At 36.3% G+C, this 23820-nt stretch overlaps 2 protein-coding genes across 3 annotated transcripts in view; one reads left to right on the forward strand and one right to left on the reverse strand.

Annotated features, from left to right (window-relative positions):
• KLHL28 (kelch like family member 28) overlaps positions 1-9069 on the reverse strand; it is a 38687-nt gene extending 29618 nt beyond the window's left edge. The window contains exon 1 of one of the 2 annotated variants that reach the window (XM_032405017.1): positions 8746-8828. The gene's annotated coding sequence lies outside the window, so the exon portion shown is untranslated. Of the gene's footprint in view, positions 1-8745 lie in introns of both variants that reach the window. The other variant, XM_032405016.1, reaches the window with a different exon arrangement.
• Positions 9070-9180: 111 nt separating this feature from the next.
• The window catches only part of TOGARAM1 (TOG array regulator of axonemal microtubules 1), a 79188-nt gene continuing 64548 nt past the window's right edge, over positions 9181-23820 (forward strand). The window contains exon 1 of the mRNA XM_032405014.1: positions 9181-11442. Coding sequence (XP_032260905.1) covers positions 9400-11442 — 2043 coding nt within the window. The 5' untranslated portion in view covers positions 9181-9399. The remainder of the gene's footprint in view (positions 11443-23820) is intronic.

A 23820-nucleotide genomic window follows, 5' to 3' on the forward strand; every position in this document is an offset into this window, starting at 1 on the left:
ATCAGCATCAACATCACCTGGGATCTGCTAGCAACGCAAATTCTTGAGCCCAGCCACACATCTAAGAAATCAGAAACTACACAGACAGGAAGGGGCAGCAATATGTTTTTTAAGCCCTCCAGGCAATTGATATGCCATGCTAATGTTTGAGAACCAGTTAAAATATTGCCAGCACAAGTGTAACTGCTAAAAAATTATCCTACGTCATACCGTTAACTCCTTCAAAATTACGAATTACAACTGTGAGTATATTTGGTTCAGCTATTTACCTTTAAATAGCTAAAAATAACTCAAAGAAGCAATAACTGGTAATTTTTAAAACCTCACTTTTGAAAGTTTACATTGACAATTTCATCTCAGTAACAGCCTTGTGCAGAAGGAAAAGTAAGTATCATGGAAAACAGGAAAGAAAAGTGAGCAAAAGTATGAATTTTAGAACCAGAGAGATTTGAGTTCAAGTCTACATTTGACTAGTTAATAGCTATATACTTTGGGTAAATCATTTATCCTTGACTTGAACTTTGTCATTTTTGGAAAATTTGTTGTTGTGGATTAAACAGAATGTTTGGTTTGGAGAAACAGACCAATGGAGAAGAATTAAAATACCGAAACAGATCATTTAGCATATGCAAATTTAGCTTATGATAAAGGCAGTATCTCAAAATCAGTGAGGAAAACAGGGTTTTTAAATAAATATGTTAGAATAACTAAATAGCCTTATAAAAAATAGATAAAATTAGACCCCTTTCACAAATCTACACCAGGATAAATTCTTAATGCATCAGAGGTATAAATGTAAAAAAATGAAATCATACAACATATTTTATTAAAGTAACAGGATGAATTCCTCTGTAACCAAGATTAGAAATAATTTCTTAACTATGATACAAAACCCAGAAGCATAAGTGAAAAGACAGATCAAGTTGATTACCTTACAAAGCTTTGACTAGCTACAATACTTTGACTAAAGAAATCATAAGCAAAGGAGAAATATGAGACTGAGAAAAGTATCTGCAACATATGTAAAATACATATTAGAGTATGTATAACATTTCTAAAATACTCTAGCCCTATGGGAAATATAGGCTAAAAAAATGAACAGCTAGATAAAAAATGCAAATGGTTCTTAACTATACGAAAAATCACTCAACTTCACTTATGATCAAATAGATTAAAACAAGTTAATAGTTCTTTCTTGGCAATACACTCTGTTGGTACTACTGTGAGAAATAGGCACTCTCACACATTGCTGTGCAAATATTAAACGATATAAGAAAGACCTCTGGAGGTAAATCTGGAAAGTCTAGCAAAATAACATCTGCATTTACCCTTTGACCCAACAATCCGACTTCTAAGAATATACTCAAGATACGCAATGGCAAAAAATATACAATGACAACTGCAAAAAGCTAATAATTGCAAGTCTATTTGTAAAAGCAAAGTAATAATTCATTATGCTTATTTTCATGCTTGAGAGACTAAGATGTAACTGACCAAGAATTTTAAAACAACTCTAATGTCCACCAACAAAAGAAAGGAAAAAACTATGAAAAAAACTATGACATACCATAAAATGGAGTGGTATGCAGCTGTGGAAAAAGAATGAGGAATCTCTGTACATACAGCTCTAGAGGGATCTCCCTGATCCAAGCAAGGAAGAGAAATATGTGTATAGTATGTTACCATGTATCCAAGGGGAAGTTACAAGTATACAGGTTCACTTATATTAAAAAACAAAGGAAATATTAAATATTTTTTAAAAGGGTATCTACAGAAGGAGGGAGGGCACGGAGTAGAGGGGATAGATAGAAGCTAGACATCACAAATATATCCCATTTTATAGATTTGTCTGTGGAATCAGGAAAGTATTTTACATAATTATAAAACAAAATTAAATCTTAAAAACACAATCCACAAGAAACTTGAAAATAAAAGGAAGCAAAGGAACCCAATGTTTATCTAATTAGTGGCTTAACCATACCATTCCAAATAACTTTAAAACAGTAATTTGATGGTCTGCTACTAGTGGGATATGCCCTAAAACAAAACAAAAAAAACCTTATGCTATTTTCAGTAATCACATTATTGGTAAAAATCTTATTTGTATTCTGAAACTGTTATGTGTGCACTGTAAACTGTTATGTGTGCATTGCATAATTACTTGGCATTTCTAATATCATCCTCCCTAGGGTCACTGTGATCTGTAATTCTCAGTAGGGGAGAAAAGAGATAAAGATGTAAGACTAAGATATTAAATATAAACCTTGTACTCTGATTTTGAATAAAAAGTATAAGAGGGAATAAATCTATATACAGAAACATTAATTATATGTACTAGTATATACTTTATGTATATAACAGAAAATACATATGAGATATACAAATGTATAAAAATATATACATTATTTTAAGGAAAAAGTTAATTACATTTACTGAAAAGGGCTAGGAACTACGACCAACCCAGTAGCAAGGAGCACTTCTACCATCCAGATGTGGTCCCTAAATATCATTCCCCCTCAAGGGACCAGAACTCCTTGTACAAATGGCTGATTCAAGGCTTGGGCACAAAATATCAAGATAAATTTGGAATTTTTACATACTAGATAGCAAGAAAGCTATGAGTGACAACTAAGGTTATAAAAAACAGGAGCCAAGCTGAATAGGCTATCACTAGTTAAAGATGGGACAAAGTGAATATCAATAACTGCAACTGATTAAGACATATCAGATATGCTTAAATCCATGAGTCCAGGGACACCTGGGTGGCTCAGTCAGTTAAGTGTCTGCCTTTGGCTCAGGGCATGATCCCAGGGTCCTGGGATGGAGTCCTGCATCGGGTTCCTTGCACAGCAGGGAGCCTGCTTTTCCCTCTGCCTGCCTGCTGCTCCCCCTGCTTGTGCTCTCTTTCTCCAACAACTAAATAAATAAAATCTTAAAAACAAACAAATAAATAAATAAATCCATGAGTCCATAATGATAATACAATTATCACAATTTAAAGAAAGTCCTAATTCATCACCACTGGAGGATGCTAATAAACCAATTTATTATTTGATACCTAGTAAATAAAGGGAAAGAATAGATCATTTATTACGTCTTTCTGATACTAACTGTGCCACTGGGGTACGAAATACATGAGGAGAAGTTTCTTTTCATAAAAGTACTCCAGTTAATAAAGAAGGGATGATAAAGTGTCACCATTTCACAATCTTAATGAATAAATGTAGGTATTGATCAAAAGTATTGATTATGAAGGGCTACTAATATCACAAAAAGAGACAACCAGACATCAGGACCTTTTGATAGAAGACCATAACATCAACTATGGATATTCTTGAACTCCCAGCCCCCCAAACACCAAAATCAAACATGCAGTCAACAATCTAGATCCAACTATTAATTTACAAGAAATACAGAGAACAGAAGAAGCATGTTAAACTGTAACAGAAGGATGCAATCAGCAAAAATATCCTGACTGTGAGAAACATTATGGAATAACCTAGATGCTTGCACAAATAAACCGAAAGAAATTAAAAGAAAGAGAATGGACATACAGATCAAAATAAAGTTGAAAGACATATCAAACAAACATAACTTGTGACTGTGTAAGTGTGTGTGCATGTGTGCGGACATATGCACACACACCCAGACACATACATTTAGGAGACAACTGGAAATTTGTAAACTAACTAGATTATTCATTATATTAACTAATCACCATTGCTGAAAAAATGATACTGTAGTTATGTTTTTAGGAGTTTTTATCTTTTACATACTAAAATATTTGTAGGTAAAATAATATGATATCAGGGGTTTGCTTAAAATAATATGGGATGAGGGGCACTTGGGTGGCTCAGTCAGTTAAGTGTCCGACTCTTGATTTCAGCTCAGGACATGATCTCAGGGTTGTGAGATTAAGCCCCGTGTTGGGCTCCACTCTCAGTGAGGAGTCTGCTTGAGATTCTCTCTCTCTCTTTCCCTTTCCCTGTACCCCCCCAACACGCATAAGCACGTTCTAAATAAATAAATAAATAAATAAATAAATAAATAAATAAATAAAATATTTTAAAAAATAATATGGGATGAGTAAGTGGAGATGTAGATGATGTCATGAGTTGCTAACTGTTGAAGCTGGGTGACAGGTATGTGAGGGTTTATGATATTATTGTTTTTGCATGTTTTTGCAATTTTGCACAGAAAAAAAAAGAATGTATATATAGGGCACTAAACTTGGCATAAGAATTAGAGATGAAGAATCTTAAGTTCAGAGAGTTTAAATGAATTAACAAAGATCATACAAGTAGTAAGAGATGTTACTGGGAATATAATGTTTTCTTAATCTTAGAACAATGTTCTGTATACATTACATTAAAAAAATTTCAATGCTGAACAGTACAGACCTGTAAAAAATATTTACTGAACCAATTTATAATTGTTGCCACTCCTGAGAAAATTATTCTATAAAGAGTTACTTGGAAGACCTTTGACTGACAAAATAGGCCAGTTACTGTTCTAAGCTTTGTACATGTATTAACTCCTTTCATCCTCAGAATAACACCATGAGATAGGTATTGTTGTTGTTATTATTATTCTTATTTTATAAAGTAATCTGAGGCACAGAGAAATTAGGCCCAGGCAAGATTTAAACCTTGAAATGCTGTCTCCAGAGTTCTTTATGTTATAAAGCTTCACTTATAAATTCATAATTTCTTAACCTTATTAAAGTTTTAACTCAAACAAGAATCTAAAAATTGCAGGACAGAAACTTAAAAATAGATCACATACAAGTACACATACATATATAAAATATATACACATACTATGTAGATCAGATACAAAAGTATGTTAGGGCTTGAAAATGAAATACAGAGGGATCTACGGAACAATATTCCCTTCTGTTACTTATATAATGGCAGCATTCTTGTTACATAAATATGCACAGTAAAAGACAATATTAGATAAAATCAAACTTTCCATAGTCTACAGCAGCTTCATAATTTTAGGTGCTGAAACAAAGCTAATAAAGGTCAGGCTCTGAGTTTAGTAACTACTTAATTGACACCTAAGCTACAAAACAGTGGTGCTGAAATCAATTGGGAGGCAATTATCTGCTACAATGAGAGCAAATAAATGGTGATGAGAAATAAGAATTGTTAAAAAAAAAATCCAAACACACTTATACTTTGTTGTAAAAAGTGTGATTTATAAAACTTAGAGTATTTTATCAGATCAGTTCTTTTCTTAAATTTCTTTCCCACAGTTCAACTCTCCTCACAGAAGAATTCAATTAACGATGGCATACTATTTTATCAGTGGGCCTAAGAACAAGTTCGCATATTTTCCTGTTCTCTGAGATTGTCTTTCATTATATCTGGAGAAACAAAAGTAAAATTAGAAGCCCGCTATAATATGAATATTATTATCATGAAGTCAGAAATAATACAAAAGAAAGTCCTCAAAGCCTTTTTTACATCCAGCAAAAGCTATAAGTTACATAATTAATCCGTCCACTGAAAAACTGGTTGCAATGAAAGTGAAATCCTGTGAACTTACACAGATTAGTACCAGAAATGCAACAAAAATTGGATCTTTGTTTAAAATTATAGTTTTGACTCAGAAATGCACAGTGGCTTTGAAACATAAATCTAAATAAATGAAAATGTATCTCTGATATACATCAAGAAAACCTGTTTAATTTCACATATATAGACTCACAATTTCTTAACCTTATTGATATTTTGGCTCAAGTAAGAAACTAAAAAATTTCAGAACAGAAACCCAAAAAGGAAGATTAAAATATAAATCATTAAATAATATCTAATAAAATAATTAAATAAATATATAATAAAATAGATGAATGATTAATAATGGAAAAATCAAATTTTATCCTATAGTTTCAAAGCTCTTCCCCAACAAAACTGTTCCAAAGCTCTAACTAAGTAGCTACATTGACTAATTTGTTTTACTTTCTCTGTCCAGTTATTTTCCATGGAAACATCCATAACATGTGCCACAGCACAAACATATATGTAACTTCAAAAAATTGTTGTGAAAATTCAATGAGTCAATATTCATTAAGTATTTACCACCCTGTATGACACACAGTAAACAATCAATAAATGGTAGTCTTATCAAGACCTGTTAATAGCACCTTTCCTTTGCATAGCATTTCTTCATAGTAACTTCTTAAACTATACAAAAGTCTTAATAGTTTATAGAATTCACACTGATTTCCAATATTCCTGGATGTCTGTAAAATTTGACTTAAAACACAGAAAAAACTATGGTGGTTCATCCAGCCAATTAATATCTTACCTCTGACTGTGGAAATAAAAGCTGTTGTCAGGGCAATTGTGTTTGTTAAGTCCAGCTCAAACAATTAATGTATCAGAAATATTCCTATAATCCATTAATGTAACTAAACTTTTTAAAAAGTATTGATATTTTAATTTGTTTTACCTGAATCTGTTATTTTCAATGTATTCTTAATTACAGCTTTTCAACTTTCAAAGGTGTACTATTTTTTTTTTAAGATTTTATTTATTTATTTAATTGACAGAGAGAGAGGCACAGCAAGAGAGGGAACACAAGCAGGGGGAGTGGGAGAGGGAGAAGCAGGCTTCCCGCCGAGCAGGGAGCCCGAAGCGGGGCTTGATCCCAGGATCCTGGGATCAGGACCTGAGCGCAAGGCAGTCGCTTAACCAACTGAACCATCCAGGCACCCCTCAAAGGTGTACTATTAAACACATAGTGTATTCTACTATTCTGGAATTTGATTTAAAAATTTTTATCCTATCTCTACTTATGGCTAAATATAAAAGAGTTTTCTAGTCAATATACAATTCCTATAATTCCCTGGATTACTGGAATTCAAGAATAAGTTTTTTAAAATTTGCTTTGTAAAAGAAATAAATAGAATATACATTAAATGAATGAGATATGTCTTCCACAAAATAACCTTAAAAGATAATTAGTAGGATACATGATGTTGATAAGGTCCCATTTCCTAAATAACCACCATGGAGGATAATGCATCTAACAAGTCTTTATCAAAGAAATTAAATGTAACAGATACAAAATAAATTGCAATCTTTAACATAGTGATCTACGGAGCCGAGAAAAGGGGTCAAAATGAAGACTCATTTTGCTTTGTTCTAAGAGAAAGGTTGGCTTAAGTATCCACAACCCTTGAAAAGTATTCTCTATGGAGAAAAGGAGTAATTCTTACGCTTCTACTGTAACTTTGATGATGATATATCATTCAAGACTTTCCAAGTTCCTTTTCTTTGATTTCATGATTACCACACAACCTCCACTTCCCAAGTTCTTCACTACAGCAAAGAGTGCACTGGATTTTTCAACCTGAAAATTCTGATCACTCTAAAGGGTTATCTTCTATTCCAACATAAACTGGCATTCTAATATGTACATTCTAATGTGTACCTCATTCTCTTACTTTTGTTTAGTTTGAGTTGGGTTCCTGAAGCCTGAGTATATATGAGTAAAAATATAAATATGAGTTTCTTACACTGGAAATATGAGAACCAGACAGACATTCCTTTTTACTAATGACTGCTACAATAACCTCTTGGTTTTCACCCCCCGCCCCTAACACTATCCCTAAAATTTTTTAAAAGTGAAAAAAAAAAGGGGGGGTCTACCGAAATAAAGTTAAACCAAATTAGGCAGATTCATTTAAACACCAAAATGACTAATTAAAATCAAAACAACAACCTAGAACTGAAACCAAAACAACAACCTAGAACTGAAACAAGCCTCATTTACATTTACTCTGTTTCCGAAAGACAAAAAAGAAACCTATGATACTCAAATTGTGCTTTAAGACAACGAACAGAAATTATGTTTGAACTTGCATTACCCAGCAACATTATTTATAAAGTGGTTTGGCATATGTAACTCAATTATCCTAAGACTTCACTTGCATTTAAACTGCATGAATTGGAGATTTCAAATAATAACTCTGCCTTTTCTCAGTGGGTCATTCAAAGTAATTAATTGTGTATTCCTTCAAAAAATACCCCTTCCACACTTCAAAAAATTCAGCCTCACACCAGACATTCCAGCTCTTCAATTGTGTCCGCTTAAGTTTCATTTACAAAAAGGAGAGGACGCTCACCAATTCACACTTCGCCTAAAACAAAGCAACGTCCATTATTAGCCCTAAATATACAGGGCAGAATTCTCTTAGGTCCATGATGCCAAGAACTTCAACCGCAAGTGAAATTGTCTTTGCAATCTCGGTTTCCAGGAGACTGAAAGGCTGCAGAGACGCGCAAGGATCCTGCAGGGAGGTTGGGATGGCAAAGCGTGAGGGAGGAGGGACGGAGTAAGTCTCAGAGAGGAACTGCATTAGGAGACTTTGAGAACGTATAAGGGAGAGGTGGTGAGATACAGGGAAAAACAGATTAAGTACGTTTTCAAAGATAATTTAAAGTGATGAAAGTAAGGAAAGATGAAAGAAAATCACTGGAGGGTAAGCGAAGTAGGAAAAGGGAAGGGGGGGGGAGGCGGAGAGTGTAAGGGCCCCAAAGACCAGAATTTGAAAAAAAGTACGCGAGCTATGAGCTTGGCCTTGGTCCGAATCTCCAGTCAGGGTGCGCGGACCGCAGGAGGAAAGGATCGCACTTACTCAGGGCTGTAGAAAGCAACGCATTTACAACGGTAACAAACGCTGCATAAGAAGATGTCGCCTCTCTCCCTGCTAGCTCCCGTTCATTTCTTTACCTCTTACTGCAGCACCAGCGTCACTCCGGCAAAACTCTGCCAAAGCCTGCGCCGCAGGAGGACAGCAAAAGGAAAATACCTGAGTCCCAGGAATCACGCCGGCAACGACAGGAGGAGGAGTCGTGGACCACTGGAGTCAGGGCAGGATCCTCACTCGTCTGCAGTCAAACCCCAATCCTTTCGGGTGGGGCGGAGATCTTCCGCTCGGAGCGGAAACGTCACTTCCGCCTAGTGCCTTCACCCTTCTTTGACTTCTCTGCTCTAGATACGTTCTCTACTTTGGTAACGTTCTCACTTCCTTTTCAGGGAACCTGCGGCCTATTCGTAACACTTGACGTGGACTACATGACCCAGCATTCACCACGACAGGTTGATTTCCGGGTCAAGAGGTCCGCTCTGGGTAGATCACCATGGAAGCCATCGGTTTGGTCACGTGGTGCCCCTGGTTACGCCCGGTGGCTGCTGTGGGGTCTGCGGCTCTGGCAGGGGCCATTTTGCCGAAGGCAGCCTGCCGGGGGCGACTTGGCAGCTAACTGAAGCTGTTCCTTTTCTTCCTCTGCAGCTTGGGGCTTGGAGAGGAACTGGAAGGCTGGGCTCCATCGAGTCCTTCAGAGACGATGGTTTCCTCCAGCCTCTGCCACCTGACGACCCTCCATGGCGGCTGTGCCCTCTGCGCTGCGCCTCCTGCCGCAACTTCCAGCCCTCTGTGCCTATCGCCTCCAGAGCTGCAATCGTCCTTCCGCCGCAGAGACTGATGATAATCGAGGTGGGGGCACCATGAGAGGCGAGAAAAACTATTGCCGTGGAGCTGCCGGAGACCACAGTTCCTGCCCGCCGACACCTTCGCCTCTGGCCTCGACCCTCATGATGCCCGCGGAGGCAATCACAAGTAGTTGGTCTGGGTCTGGAGGTGGTTTGTCAGGGGGAGATGAAGAGGAGACTCGGCTTCTTCAACTCCTCCGGACCGCGCCGGATCCTTCCGAGGCCTTCCAGGCTTTGCAGGCTGCTTTGCCGCGGCGGGGCGGTCGACTCGGCTTCCCCCGACGGAAGGAAGCATTGTATCGGGCCCTGGGCCGAGTGCTTGTGGAAGGAGGTAGCGATGAGAAGCGACTCTGCTTGCAACTCCTCTCGGACGTTCTCCGGGGTCAGGGGGAGGCAGGCCAGCTGGAAGAGGCCTTTAGCTTAGCACTTCTGCCTCAACTAGTTGTCTCCTTACGAGAAGAGAATCCAGCCCTACGGAAAGATGCACTACAGATCCTACATATATGTCTGAAACGTAGTTCTGGACAGGTGCTGAGAACACTTATACAACAAGGACTGGAAAGTACAGATGCCCGGCTTCGAGCTGCCACAGCACTGCTGCTCCCTATCTTGCTTACTCCTGAGGATTTGTTGTTCAGCCTAGATCTCACCGAGGTAATAATATCCCTAGCCAGAAAGCTTGGCGATCAGGAGGTAGAAGAAGAATCTGAGACTGCTTTCTCTGCACTTCAGCAAATTGGGGAACGACTTGGCCAAGAGAGATTTCAGTCCTATATCTCTCGCTTGCCATCTGCCCTGAGGAGACACTACAATCGCCGCCTGGAGTCCCAATTTGGAAGTCAGGTTCCTTATTATTTGGAACTGGAAGCCTCTGGATTTCCTGAAGATCCTCTCCCCTGTGCAGTGACTCTTTCTAACAGCAATCTTAAATTTGGGATTATTCCTCAAGAGCTGCATTCAAGATTGTTAGATCAGGAAGACTATAAGAACCGGACTCAGGCCGTTGAGGAATTAAAACAGGTGATGGGAAGATTTAATCCTAGTTCTACCCCTCATTCCAGTCTTGTCGGTTTCATTAGCTTGCTCTATAATCTGTTAGATGATTCTAACTTCAAAGTGGTTCATGGCACACTTCAGGTCCTGCATTTACTGGTTATTCGCCTTGGAGAGCAGGTACAACAGTTCTTGGGACCAGTTATAGCAGCTTCTGTCAAAGTGTTGGTAGACAACAAATTGGTAATCAAACAAGAATACATGAAAATCTTCCTCAAGCTAATGAAGGAAGTAGGTCCTCAACAGGTGCTTTGTTTACTCCTGGAACATCTCAAACATAAGCATTCCAGAGTGAGAGAGGAGGTAGTGAACATTTGCATCTGCTCCCTCCTGACCTATCCCAGCGAGGATTTTGACTTACCCAAACTGTCTTTTAATCTTGCCCCAGCTCTTATAGATAGCAAACGCAGGGTACGCCAAGCAGCTCTTGAAGCCTTTGCTGTGTTGGCATCGTCCATGGGTTCAGGTAAAACCAGCATCCTTTTCAAAGCTGTGGATACTGTTGAACTGCAAGATAATGGAGATGGAGTGATGAATGCTGTGCAGGCCAGATTGGCTAGAAAAACCCTCCCAAGGTTAACAGAACAGGGATTTGTGGAATATGCAATACTTATGCCATCATCTGCCCAGGGTAGGTCAAGCCATCTGGCACATGGAGCAGATACAGACTGGCTCTTGGCTGGTAACAGAACTCAGAGTGCACGCTGTCACTGTGGAGACCACACAAGGGACAGCATGCAAATTTATGGATCTTACAGTCCAACTATCTGTACCCGAAGGGTATTAAGTGCAGGAAAAGGAAAAAATAAATTGCCATGGGAAAATGAGCAGCCTGGAGTCTTGGGAGAAAACCAGACCTCCAATTCCAAGGACATAGAACAGGTATGCATCTTTTCTAATTGCCTTGAATTGAAACTAGAAAGAATTTAAAATGAAAATGGCCTGTAATGTCTTAAGGGTGAGGCTGCTTTAGGATTGTTATGCTTTGTTTTTAATTTGGTTTGAATGGTGATGTGGATATCTATTATAATGGTACAGATCACGTAGGAACATTTAATAGGCTTACTGCTTGATGGATTTCATTGAATTTGAGGTACAATATCATAGTGACAATACCTGGATTTCATTTTTGGCCTGTCAATTTGGCATATCGGTTATCTCATCCATACAACAAACTCTGAATATATAGTACATGTCAGATAAAGAGCTAAGTTCTAGTAATGAAGATGAGGCTGGTTCCATGTTCAGGGAGAAGGTCAGACCTGTAAACGGACAGTATCAAATTTGTTAAGGGTTGAATTAGAAATATAGTCTGTGGGAATATGAAAAAAGAAAAAATAATTTCACTAGAAAAGTTTAAAAAGCCTTCTAAGAAGTGTGACATCTGAACTGATATCCCCCCAAAGATTTTATTTTGAAAATTGCAAATCTACAGATGACTTAAAAGAATTGTACAATGAATATCCATCTACTACTACTATATTTACCAGATGTCATCTTGCCATATATGCTTCATATTTACTGAACCATTTGAAGGCAAGTGCAGATATCTTGATATTTCCTTCCTAAGTATTTCCACATTTATCTTCTAAGAATTGCATTTTCCTTTATCACATTATTAACACACCTCAGAAAATCAATAATAATTCAGTAATATCTAATATATAGTCTGTATTTAAATTTCTCCAATTGTCCCTTAAAAAATATTTTATAGTATTTATTTTACTTTTATCATCCAGGTTCCAATCAAGGTTCATGTAGTTAATATGTCTCTTATCTAGAACAATATGCCTACTTGTTTGTTTCTTTGTTTTTTTTCATGACATTGACTTATTTGAAGAATTTGGGGTAGTTGTTTTGTAGAATTTTCTATGTTTCTTAATTTATCTGATTGTTTCTTTTTGATTACATTCAAGATAAACAGTTTTAGCAAAAATCTTACATAGGACATGTTGTGAACTTCACATGATGTCACATTAGGAGACATAATATCAGGTTGTCCCGCTACTGGTGAGCTAAATTTTACCACTTGGTTAAGGTAGTGATAACCAGATCACTCTATTGTAAGGTTTATCTTCCTCTTTATAATTAGCACATGATCTTCAGGCTGATACTTTGAGACCCTATGAATAATCCAACAACCTTTCAACCACTGTCGTTAGCATCCAATAATGATCCTTACCTATTCCATTTATTACATCCAGGGCTGCAAAGAAAGGCTATCTATTATTTTTATTCTTACATTCTATATTTGTTATCTGGCATTCTTTTTTGTTCTGTATTAAATACATCAATATTCCTTTTGATGCTAAAATTGGCTCAAAGTTGACCAGTGGCCGATTCTTATGTCCTTTGAGATGACTCTTTAGTCTTTGAACACTTCCTTACATACAGGATCCCAGGCTTACCTTGTACCTTTTTTGTGCCAGATCTGAAATCAGCCGTTTTTTCAAGAGCACTAAAACTGCTTTTTTAGTTAAGAGTAGAATTTAAAAACCAAAGTCTAGGTATAAATGTCCTCATTGCTATTGTTTACCATTGTGGTTTGGTCCTTTCAGCGGACGGAACCAGGGGGTACCTTTTTTTTTTTTTTTTTTTAATCATATTGATACTTCCAATTCAAATCCAGCACTACAGGGCTTTTCCTCATCTTCCTTTGGTGTATATATATATATATATATATATATATCTCCCTTCTCCCACAGTAAAACCCTGGTTCCCAGTGTCTGTCATATTCCTATGCTGTATCCTATAATACACAAAAAAATAATTACTACACCAATAGCATAGCAACTAACTACCTACTAAACGTCAAGATTTCTTTGCAGTTCTTTTTCTGCTTAGAATCATCCCACAGTTTTATTTTCAAACTCTTCTTAAATTAATTGTTTTCTGGGTGATTATGATTTAAATGGTATGATAAAAGATGAATAGGAGTTTTGCTAAGTGTGGATGGATCCTGGTGAATTTCAGATGTCAGGAATATCTTTATTCACTAGGAGGGGCACCTGGGTGGCTCAGTTGGTTAAGCGTCTGCCTTTGGCTCAGGTCATGATCCTAGTGTCCTGGGACTGAGCCCCACATTGGGCTCCCTGCTCAGCGAGGAGGGGCTCTGTTTTTCCCTCTCCTTCTGCCCCACCCCCTCCACTCATGCTCTCTCTCTCTCAAATAAATAAATAAAATCTTAAAAAAAATAGAGACTGCCTTATGAAAGGACTTAGCAAATTAATAAGAAATGGTGAGTTTCTGCACAGCTGAAACTGGTGGGAGGTAGCAGAAGATGATACTAGATACATAATCTAGTTATATGGTTATTCTTGTGTATTGTAAACATTACCTGGCAGTGAATGGTTTTCTGTGAGCATTGATCTTAACACTGCTTGTTCTGTGTCAAATCTAAAATGTTAGTGTATGATGATTCTGGTGCTAGCCAAAGTACCAAGAATCTGAGATTAAGTGCATTTTTTAAATTCCAGTGTAGACATATGTTGCTTTTAAAAGATGGAACTTAATCCCAGAAATTAAGTTCTACTTTCTTGCTCATAAATGGTTTGTAGAAGAACTACACTGAAATTTATCTTGAGGACAGGGATTAAATATTTAAATGTTTGTAAGTATATATATTTTTGAAGTATATATATTTTTATTTTATTTTTTTGAAAGATTTTATTATTTGAGAGAGAGAGAGAGAGAGAGTGAGCATGAGGAGGGGGAGGGGCAGAGAGAGAGGGAGAAGCAGACTCCCCGTTGAACAGGGAGCCCGGGACCCCAGGATCACAACCTAAACCAAAGGCAGATGCTTAACCGACTGAGCCACCCAGGTTCCCCAAAGTATATATATATTTTAATAAACATTTTTTAGAGCAGTTTTAGGTTCGAAGCAAAATTGAAGAGAGAGTACAGAGATTTTCCTTATCCCTTCTGCCCCCATACATGCACAGCCTCTTGGACTGGCACCACAGTGGTACATTTATTGCTGTTGATGTACATTGACATATCATTATCACCCAAAGTCCATAATCCAGTCCCAGTATTCACCGTTGTAGTATCATACGGAATAGTTTCAATGCCCTGAAAATCTGTGCTCTGCCTCTTCATCCCTCCTTCCCTCCCTCTCAGCAACCACTGATCTACTGTCTCTATAGTTTTGCTTTTTCCAGAATGTCATGGCCCCTGGTCTGATTTGTGTTGGCTCTTGCCCAAGTTCTGCTTTAACATTTCCAGTCTACTGTTAATCTGTTATTTCTTTCTTGTCCACATATAGCATTGGTTGGTAACATTAAACAGCAAAGCTTCCAGAAAAACTCATGAATGTTTTCCATTACATACTCCTGGAGCTCATTTTGAAGATAGACTAGTTTGTTTAGAAAGATGATTTTTGTAGTGTTGTGTTAGGAAATAAATTTACAAGAGGGAAGCAGAGGCTACATTGGAGACCAAAGAATTTAGCTTGTAATTTTGACAGTTATTTGAGACTACAGGGTTGTGGTTTTTTGTTTGTTTTTTGTGTTTTTTTTAAGCCATGTTTTAGGAAAATTCATCACAACAGCAGCAATATATAGGTTGTGTTGTGTTTTGTTTGTTTTGTTTCTTTTTTTTAGAGAAGCCAGAGATGGGAGACTTAGAAGATTAATTAGATTTACACTTATTGGACTACTTGGTGTGAGGTGTTGAGATTTATGAAGATTAGCAGGGTTTCAGGATTAGACTAGAAAGAAAATAATGGATGTAAGAGATATTTCAAAATATTTAGTGACCAAGTGTTGGAGGAGAAGGAGAGAAAGAGGGATAACAGATTTAAATGAGGTGACCAGTGCACAATAGATCCGTGAATACACATAGGAAGGCCTCAAACAAGGAAATTAATTTGGGGGAAAATGAATTTCAGGTGGAAGAAGATAGAATATGCCAGTTGAGTTTGAAGAATACTATTCAAGAGACAAGAAAGAACTAGAGATGTAGATCTTGGAAGTCATGTACTGAGAAGTAATTGCTGAGACTGAGAATAGATAGGCCCTCCAGTAAAGGGCATCTAATAGAGCAAGAAGAGCTTGCTAACATGGTCTTGGCATACAGTCCCATTTAGGGAATAGCAATAGGAGATGGAACCAAACAAGGCAAAGAGACAGGTGCCTATGTGTTGGAAGAGCACCAAGAAAAAACAAAGTGTTAGAAGTGAAGCAGAAAGTTTCAGGAAGTACATCTATCTGTACCATTAAATGCAGGAGAGGTTAAGGAGAAGGAAGACTGAAACATGACTTGTTCTTATATAGTCAGGGTGCTACTTGTAAAATAATTTTTGAAGGTACTTTTCTCCTAATTTTATCTTTCTGAATTTCCTCTTAATAATTTTTCTGATTATAAAAAGTTATAATTACTCATTATAGAAAATTTGGGAAATATAAAAAAGAACAAAGAAGAAATTTAGATTTTTCAGTAATCTCACTACTGAGAGAGGTATGCTCTGAGTGTTTTGTTGCCTGATTCTTTTTTCAATACATGGAGGTCCCTCCTTTCATTTATTCACTAACTTTACCATGAACATTTTTTTCTTAAACATCAAATAATCTGAGAAGGATCTTTAATGCCTATTTAATATTGTATCATATAATATCATGGTCTATTTAACTGCTCTCTTACTTTTGAATATTTAGACTTTTTAATCCTGTTTTTGTTTCCACCATTTAAATGATTATTTTTGTGCCCTGACAAATCAAATCACTGATAACCAAGTTCCTGTGATATTCTAACTTTTCATCTCCTTTTTTGTTTTTATGAGTGTTTTAATGAGTTTGTTGGGTCAAGTATCAGGTTTACTAGCTGGCTGCCATATTAGCTATGTTTTTCCTAACAGATTTTTCTACAATGTAGTGAGAGTCATGGTAGTCAGTAACCTAGACTGAAAAATAAGGAGCATACTTGCTTCATGTGTATGTAGTTACTAGGTCTGTAGCTTTTTCAGGATGGAGGATTTGGTTATTGGAAGGTCGTTGGGACATGGAAAGAAGTGGTTTTAGAAGAAGGTTATAGAGACCAAATTTAAAAGTTTATGAAGAGAGTTGATAAGGAAATACAGGCAGTAAGCATTTATTCAACATCTTTTTGATCATCCACTATGTGTAAGCCAAGTACGAGCTTATCGCCTACTCTTTAAAGCACTGCCTAGCATTTTTTCCTCTTTTGTTATTTAGCACACTTGAGCTGTGCCCTCTTTCTCCTCAGTGATGGTAAGCACTGGGATGATAGGGACTGTTTCTTTTGGTTTTGGTTTTTTGCAATAGTACTCATCATAGTGTTGTATCCACAATTAGTATCAGTAAATATCTGTTAAGTGAGAAAACATCTAAGGGTTTGACAGTGAAAGAAAAGACCAAGCAAGATATAGCAGGATGAGTTATTACTGTGTTTTATTTTCAAATAGGAAACACTTGATTTGAAAGAGGCAGAAAAAGGAGCCACCTATGAATTCAACATGCCTACTCTGTGTCTTGTACTGTGATAGATGTTAGATATGCAAAATACATAAGATTTGGTCCCTGTAAGCATATTTGAGAGAGATAGAGGCAAGGAATTAATGTTCCTAAATCAGGACTGTGAATGAGTCAAGAACATAGGTGTATATAGGGAGCTTAGCTGTGGAACAGAGGAGGAAGTCTTTTCCTCTGGAACTGAAGGAAAAACAAAAGGAAGGTGACTTAGGATACAGAAAAATTCTGAGATAGCAGGGAGGGTGTGTTTTATTTTTAAGTCAAAAGAAAGGAAGATATGAGCTTTAGAACGGTGCTTATTAAACTTTAATGTGCATATGAATTGACTTGGGATCTTGTTAAAATACAGATTCTGATTCAATTTGTCTGGAACAGGTTCTGAGACTACATGTCTAATAAGCTCCTAGGTGTTGCTGATGCTCTGATTTGTGAACCACATGTTGAGAGCAGGGCTCAAATAATATTAAGCTTCCATATTCTGGTAGACTAAGAGGCAAGCTGAAAATGGAAAATAAAGGGTGGGTTAGGGATCTGAAGAATGTGGGAAAGATTTAGAATACTTAATATGACAGGGGCATCTGGGTGGCTCAGTTAAGTGTCTGACTCTTGATTTCAACTCAAGTCATGATCTCAGAGTCGTGGATCAAGCCCTGAGTTGGGCTCCATGCTCAGCAAGGAGTCTCCTTGAGATTCTCCCCCGTCCACCTTGCTTGCTATAAATAAATAAATGAATAAATAAATAAATAAATTTTAAAAAGACTTAATATGACCAATTTTTAAGGTCACAATTACTCAGCTGCACTAATGTATTTGGTGTGAATTAATCCTGAAACTTGAGATTTTTCTTGGACATTCAGTTGTTTCTAATAAGTAGTCTTTGATTTTCTTTTCAAAATATGATTGGAATATCTGAAAGAGAAAAACTCTTAGTTTAAGCATGTCAAAATCATGAACAGCCCTGAAAATCATATCTAATGTCATTACAGATACTAGATTGTTTTCAATAGTCACTGCTTTTCTTTTTTTCCTTTTTTAATTTTTTTTAAGTAATGTCAAGTGTCACACACTCTAGTGACTGAACCAGCCAGGCACCCCTGATTTTCTTTCTTAAATTTTACTGGGGTTTCTAAAGAATTTGAAAAACTTTTAGTTTTAATGCTTATCAAAATCCTGAACAACCCAAAAGCATATCTGTTCTGTGATCTCTTTAAAACCTTAAAAATAATTTTAAAATAAAATTTTAAAAATAAACCTTAAAAATGTATTAAATAAGACTATGTATATTTATATATACTTTTCCATCTTAAAAAAAGCTGTAACAATGCCCTTGATAAATGGACAGCGTGTATCCATTACCTTGTATACCTATTTTTATTTCCCTGTAACTTTTTTACCTAGGACCATGTCAGCTGTATATATTAAATACAACCTTACTCAAAGAAACCAACTTTCTTTCCTCATAGATGGAAAAAACTAAAAGTCATGTAACCAAGAATTATCTTTCATTCTCTCTATGAGTACATATTCATATCCTTGTACGGTGATTTAAGTGGCAATAATAAATGTGTATTTAACACTATCCAAAGGTATTTACATATCCTTTAATCTGTTTAATTGATGGTTGCTCAATAATGTATAAGCGACAAGGATAAATTAAAAATATATTTGGTGATCACTGATTTGCATTTTTATCTTAAGTTCAGGATCTAAAGATTTTTCATTAATTCAATTTTATATTAGTCTAAAATCTTAAAGTTAACTAAGGGTTTGAAAATCATAACACAAGCGAATACATTAATCATTATAGGATTTGTGGCATTATAAGAATTGATCCCTTTTAATAAAGATATCTATTATAAAATTTAATTGAACTCATGATTTTACAATTTTTATTTTGAAAAGGAGTAATATTAACATATCCAACCTGTGAAGCCAGTGGAGGAAATTTAAGAAATTTGAGTTGGTTAGGCTTTTCCTGAGAAGATACTTTCAAGTTTACGCAAACAATTATATCATACTAATATTACTGGGCTTTTCCTGAGAAAATAAGTTCAAGTTTGCCCAAATAATTATATCATACTAACATTATTTTATATGGTGATATCAATTTTTAAATGAGTTTTATTTGTCCAAAGTGCTATGTTTAAAAGGATTTTATATGAACTTTTCCTATACAATTATATACCAGATATTAAAACTTTAAAGTTTAAGAACATTTTTTTTTTTTTTTTTTGGTTAACCAAGGTCATTAATTGAACTCACAGCTAGTCTGTGTTTTCCCTTGAATGTACAGCTTGTGGCAAGACCATTGTTTTCCTTAAATAAACAAAACATTGAAATCATAAGAAGTAAAGAAATCTTAGAAGTCTTGGGTTTTATTTAGTTTAATGTGATATAAGCACTTACCCTCTTAAAAGATGTTCAGTGTTTCAATTGATTTTATTCTGATTAATACAATCTATAGATAGACATGATATATCAATCTGTTTGCTCAAAAATATTTTATATTCATAAAATGGAAAAATTTTACCTTCTGAATAACTTAAAGGATCTAATTATGATAAAGCAGCAAAATTTAAGATAGAAGCAGGTGCCAGTATATTGATGTTGACCAGCTAAAGAAATAAAAACACTTAATCACCATTAGATTCATCATTGTTGACTATGTTGGTTGTAAATGGTATATCTATCCTAAATTCGTTGAGATTATTTCCTTGAAGAGTTGCAATCCAGTTCCTCTCTACTTGCATGTGTCTGGAGTTTTTTTTTGTTTTTTTTTTTAAGATTTTATTTATTTATTTGTTAGAGAGAGGGAGAGAGAGAGTGCAAGAGCACAAGCAGGGAGAGCTGCAAGCAGAGGAAGAAGCAGGCTCCCTGCCGAGCAAGGAGCCCCATGCTGGACTTGATCCCAGGCCCCTGGGATCATGACCTGAGCCGAAGGCAGATGCTTAACTGACTGAGCCACCCAGGCGCCCCTGCATGTTTCTGGACTTAATGACTCAATTCTAACAAATAAAGTAGAAATAATGGTGTGTGACTTTAGAAACTAGGTCATAAAAAGGCACTGCAGCTTCTACCGTGGTTACTGTCTTTCTTGGATCACTTGCTCTGGAGGAAGCCAGCTGCCAGATCATGAGCAGCCCTCTGGAGAGACCCAGATGGCAAGGAACTGAGGCCTCCTGCCAGTAGCCACTGAGTGAAGTTTCAGTGATCCTCCACTCTCAGTCAAGCCTTCCATTGACAGCGGCCTAGCCAGTATCTTGATTGCAGCCTCCAAGATATATGAACCATCAGTTAAGCCACTTGTACATTCGTGATCCACAGAAAAAAAGATAATAAAAACTCGTTGTTTTAAGCTACTATACTTTGGGATAATGCATTATTTAGCAGTAGATAACTAATAGACTGAGAATTGTGATTCCCAAGGATTTGGAGAGACATTATTTTTTTCCCAATGTCCATATCTTGTACAGAAATGGTATTGAATTTTCTTAGTTTTTAAAAAAGCTAAACTTGCTTAAGGTTTAGAAAACTATGAAATATTGTTTTGTTTGGCTTTTGGAAATCAGCATTTCTCTGAATATGTCAAATTTATAATTAAACTTCTTTACTGTCCTTTCTTTAGCTTCAGAGTTCTAAAGTAATATTAATTTACAATTACTCAGTTATGTAGAGAAATTGAAGAAAGCTGACCATTGAATGTTATAGATTTTGTTTCCTTTCATCTTTGGTATAGGAATTTTATTTTTGTAGATATTGACAGGTAGATATTGCACCCATTCTAAGTAAACATGAAAAAAACCTTAAGTTTTGGATGGTGAAAAAGAGCTCTGGTTATTAGAGTAAAGGAGCTCATATCAGTACATTTAAAAATAAACATAAACAGAACATACCCAAACGAGATTGCAGATTCCCTATTAGCTGCCACCTACCCAAGATACTGTCATCCAGCAGAAATCACATAATAGTCAGATCATAAAATCAAAACCCATTTCTATCACTGCTGCCATCTGTGTGGAAACTATTGTCCATGTGTCCAATTAAAGTCAGAACCAGAAAGAGGCTTTACCAAGAATCAGATTCACTGTGCAAGAGCCATATTGCTCAATCAGTTATATTAGGAAAGGTTAACTGAGGACTCAAGGGCCCAAGTCTCAGAAAAGGTACGCTTTCAGGCCATGTATTTGATTCTCATTTTGGATCCAGAAAGGCAGCATATTAGTGAAATTTCCAGAAATAAACATCAAACAAGGAGTCAGAAGTATTTAGTTTGTGATTTTGTGATGCGATTTGTGTTCTTACATGTAAGAGAGTCAGCTAATTGGCTAAATATTTTTCTTCTTTTTTTTTTTAAGATTTTATTTATTTTTTTGACAGAGACACAGCGAGAGAGGGAACACAAGCAGGGGGAGTGGGAGAGGGAGAGAGAGAAGCAGGCTTCCCGCTGAGTAAGAAGCCTGATGCGGGGCTTGATCCCAGGACACTGGGATCATGACCTGAGTCGAAGGCAGACGCTTAACGACTGAGCCACCCAGGCGCCCCGCTAATTGGCTAAATAAAGGAAAAACCAGAAATAGTCTTGTTTGCATATTTTGTGGGTAAACTGGTTAGCTGACAGCTACAAAAAGTTCAGTTTGGGTATTCTGCCTTTGTGTAGGAAGCCTAAGGATATCAAAGAAATCATTTTAGTTGTTTGAAAAAGATACTTTAGCTGTGTAACATGTGATAACATTTCTAAGTTCTGCCAGTCCCCTCTGTCAGCACTGCTACCTTAAACCAGATATGCACCATTTCCCTCATTCAAATTTCTTCCTTACCATTAAAAAAATTTTTTTGGAAGCACTGAAATGTTCCATAATAGAATGGCATGTCTAGTCAGTGGAATATTATGCAGCCTTTAAAAATGTACAAGGATATGTGCATAACAATGTTCACTACAAGATTATAATAGTGAAAAGTTGTGACAAAGAAAATGTCCATCAGTAGGGAACTATGAGTTCAACAATAATATGAAATACTGGGCAACCATTAGAAAGAATAAGCAGATATGTATGGATTAACATGGAAGGATGTCTACAATATGATGAGCACTTACTGTGTGCCAGAGTATTATGTGATCTATTTTTGTTTCTTAAGAATAGGTTATTGAGGGGTGCTGGGTGGCTCCCTCGATTAAACATTGACTCTTGATTTTAGCTTAGGTCATGATCTCAGGGTTGTGAGATCAAGCCCCTTGTCTGACTCCACACTGAGCAGGGAGTCTGCTGGAGATTCTCTCCCTCTTCCTCTGTGCGCCCCCCATCCCATGTACGTGCACTCTCTCTCTAAAATGTATGGATAAATCTTTTTAAAAAATAGCTTTTGGAAGAGACTTGTTAACAGAGTTTATCAACAGAATTCTAATGAAAGAGGTACCAAAGAAAAATTTTATATCTTATTTACTTCTATATTTTTTGCATTTTTTTTACAATAAGCAGTTTACTACTTTTGTAATTGAAGTTTATAACACTTATAAGAGGTTTTAACAACATGGGAAATACTTTTATGATAATGTTAAGTGCAAAAGTGGGATATAAAACTTCATATCTAGTAACACAACCATGTTTTCTTCAAGTGTGTATAAAAAGTGATTTGAAAAACACAAAGATGTTTCAGAAGGAGACTTTAGGTAATCAGAATAAACTTTTTTTTTTTTTTTAGAGAGAGTGCATGACCAAGTGAGCAAGGGGGGGCAGGGGGAGGGGCAGAGGGAGAGAGAGAATCTTAAGCGGCCTCCACAGCCAGCATGGAGCCCAACACAAGGCTCGATTTCACAACCCTGAGATCATGACCTGAGCCGAAATCATGAGTCGGGCACTTACCCAAGAGAGCCACCCCGATGCCCCAAATATTTTCAGATTTTTCTATAGCAAAATTTATTAATCCCTGACTGACTCCTGCATCCTTGAAAATTCCCCACTCACACATATTTTCCATCACTACCTCTGTCCCCCGTATTCCCTTAAGCAGAAATCAATAACAGAGTAAATCTAATATAAAATGTATCCCAGGGATGCCTGGGTGGCTCAGTCAGTTAAGTGTCTGACTCTTGATCTCAGCTCATATCTTGATCTCAGAGTCATGAGTTCAGGTCCTCTGTTGGACTCCACGCTAGGCATATGGAGCCCACCTGAAGAAAAAAAAATGTAATCCCTACTGTAGGATTATTTCTAGATTACTCACTATTTTAACTGGGTTAGTATTTCTTCTTTTAATGTTTCTAATCAAAAGTTGACTGTAATTGATTTCATTTTTATCCCACTTAATATAAACTGCTGTATAATCAGTCATAGAAATTGTAATATTATACTTTTAGAAAGTAAAGTCAGGTATTTTTCATTGGAGGCATTATTTATTTTTCTTTGGTATTTTCTGGGTTAATTTTTGAAGATGTTAAGTGGTTTTTCACAAAATTTGTTGAGGAATAACAAGTTATTTGAGGATTTGGTAGTTCATAGTCTGATCTTGTAATAGTCAAGTAGCTAAGAAGTTTTCAAGTAGATATATTTTTGATTTTATTGTTTTTCATTGTTACTCGATACTTGGCAAAGTTTGCAAAGAAGCATACTGAGAAAGCTTACGGTTCACCACATGTCTAGATTTGATTGTGTCTGTAAGCTCCAAATAAATATATAGCCAGTAAGTATAATTTCTGTTCACTCAACTTATTTTTTTTTAAGTTTTTAAGTTTACTTATTTATTTATTTATTTTTAAATAATTTCTATACCCAAC

The sequence above is a fragment of the Phoca vitulina genome, unplaced genomic scaffold, assembly GCF_004348235.1.
Source record: "Phoca vitulina isolate PV1807 unplaced genomic scaffold, GSC_HSeal_1.0 scaffold7, whole genome shotgun sequence".
Classification (NCBI taxonomy): domain Eukaryota; kingdom Metazoa; phylum Chordata; class Mammalia; order Carnivora; family Phocidae; genus Phoca; species Phoca vitulina.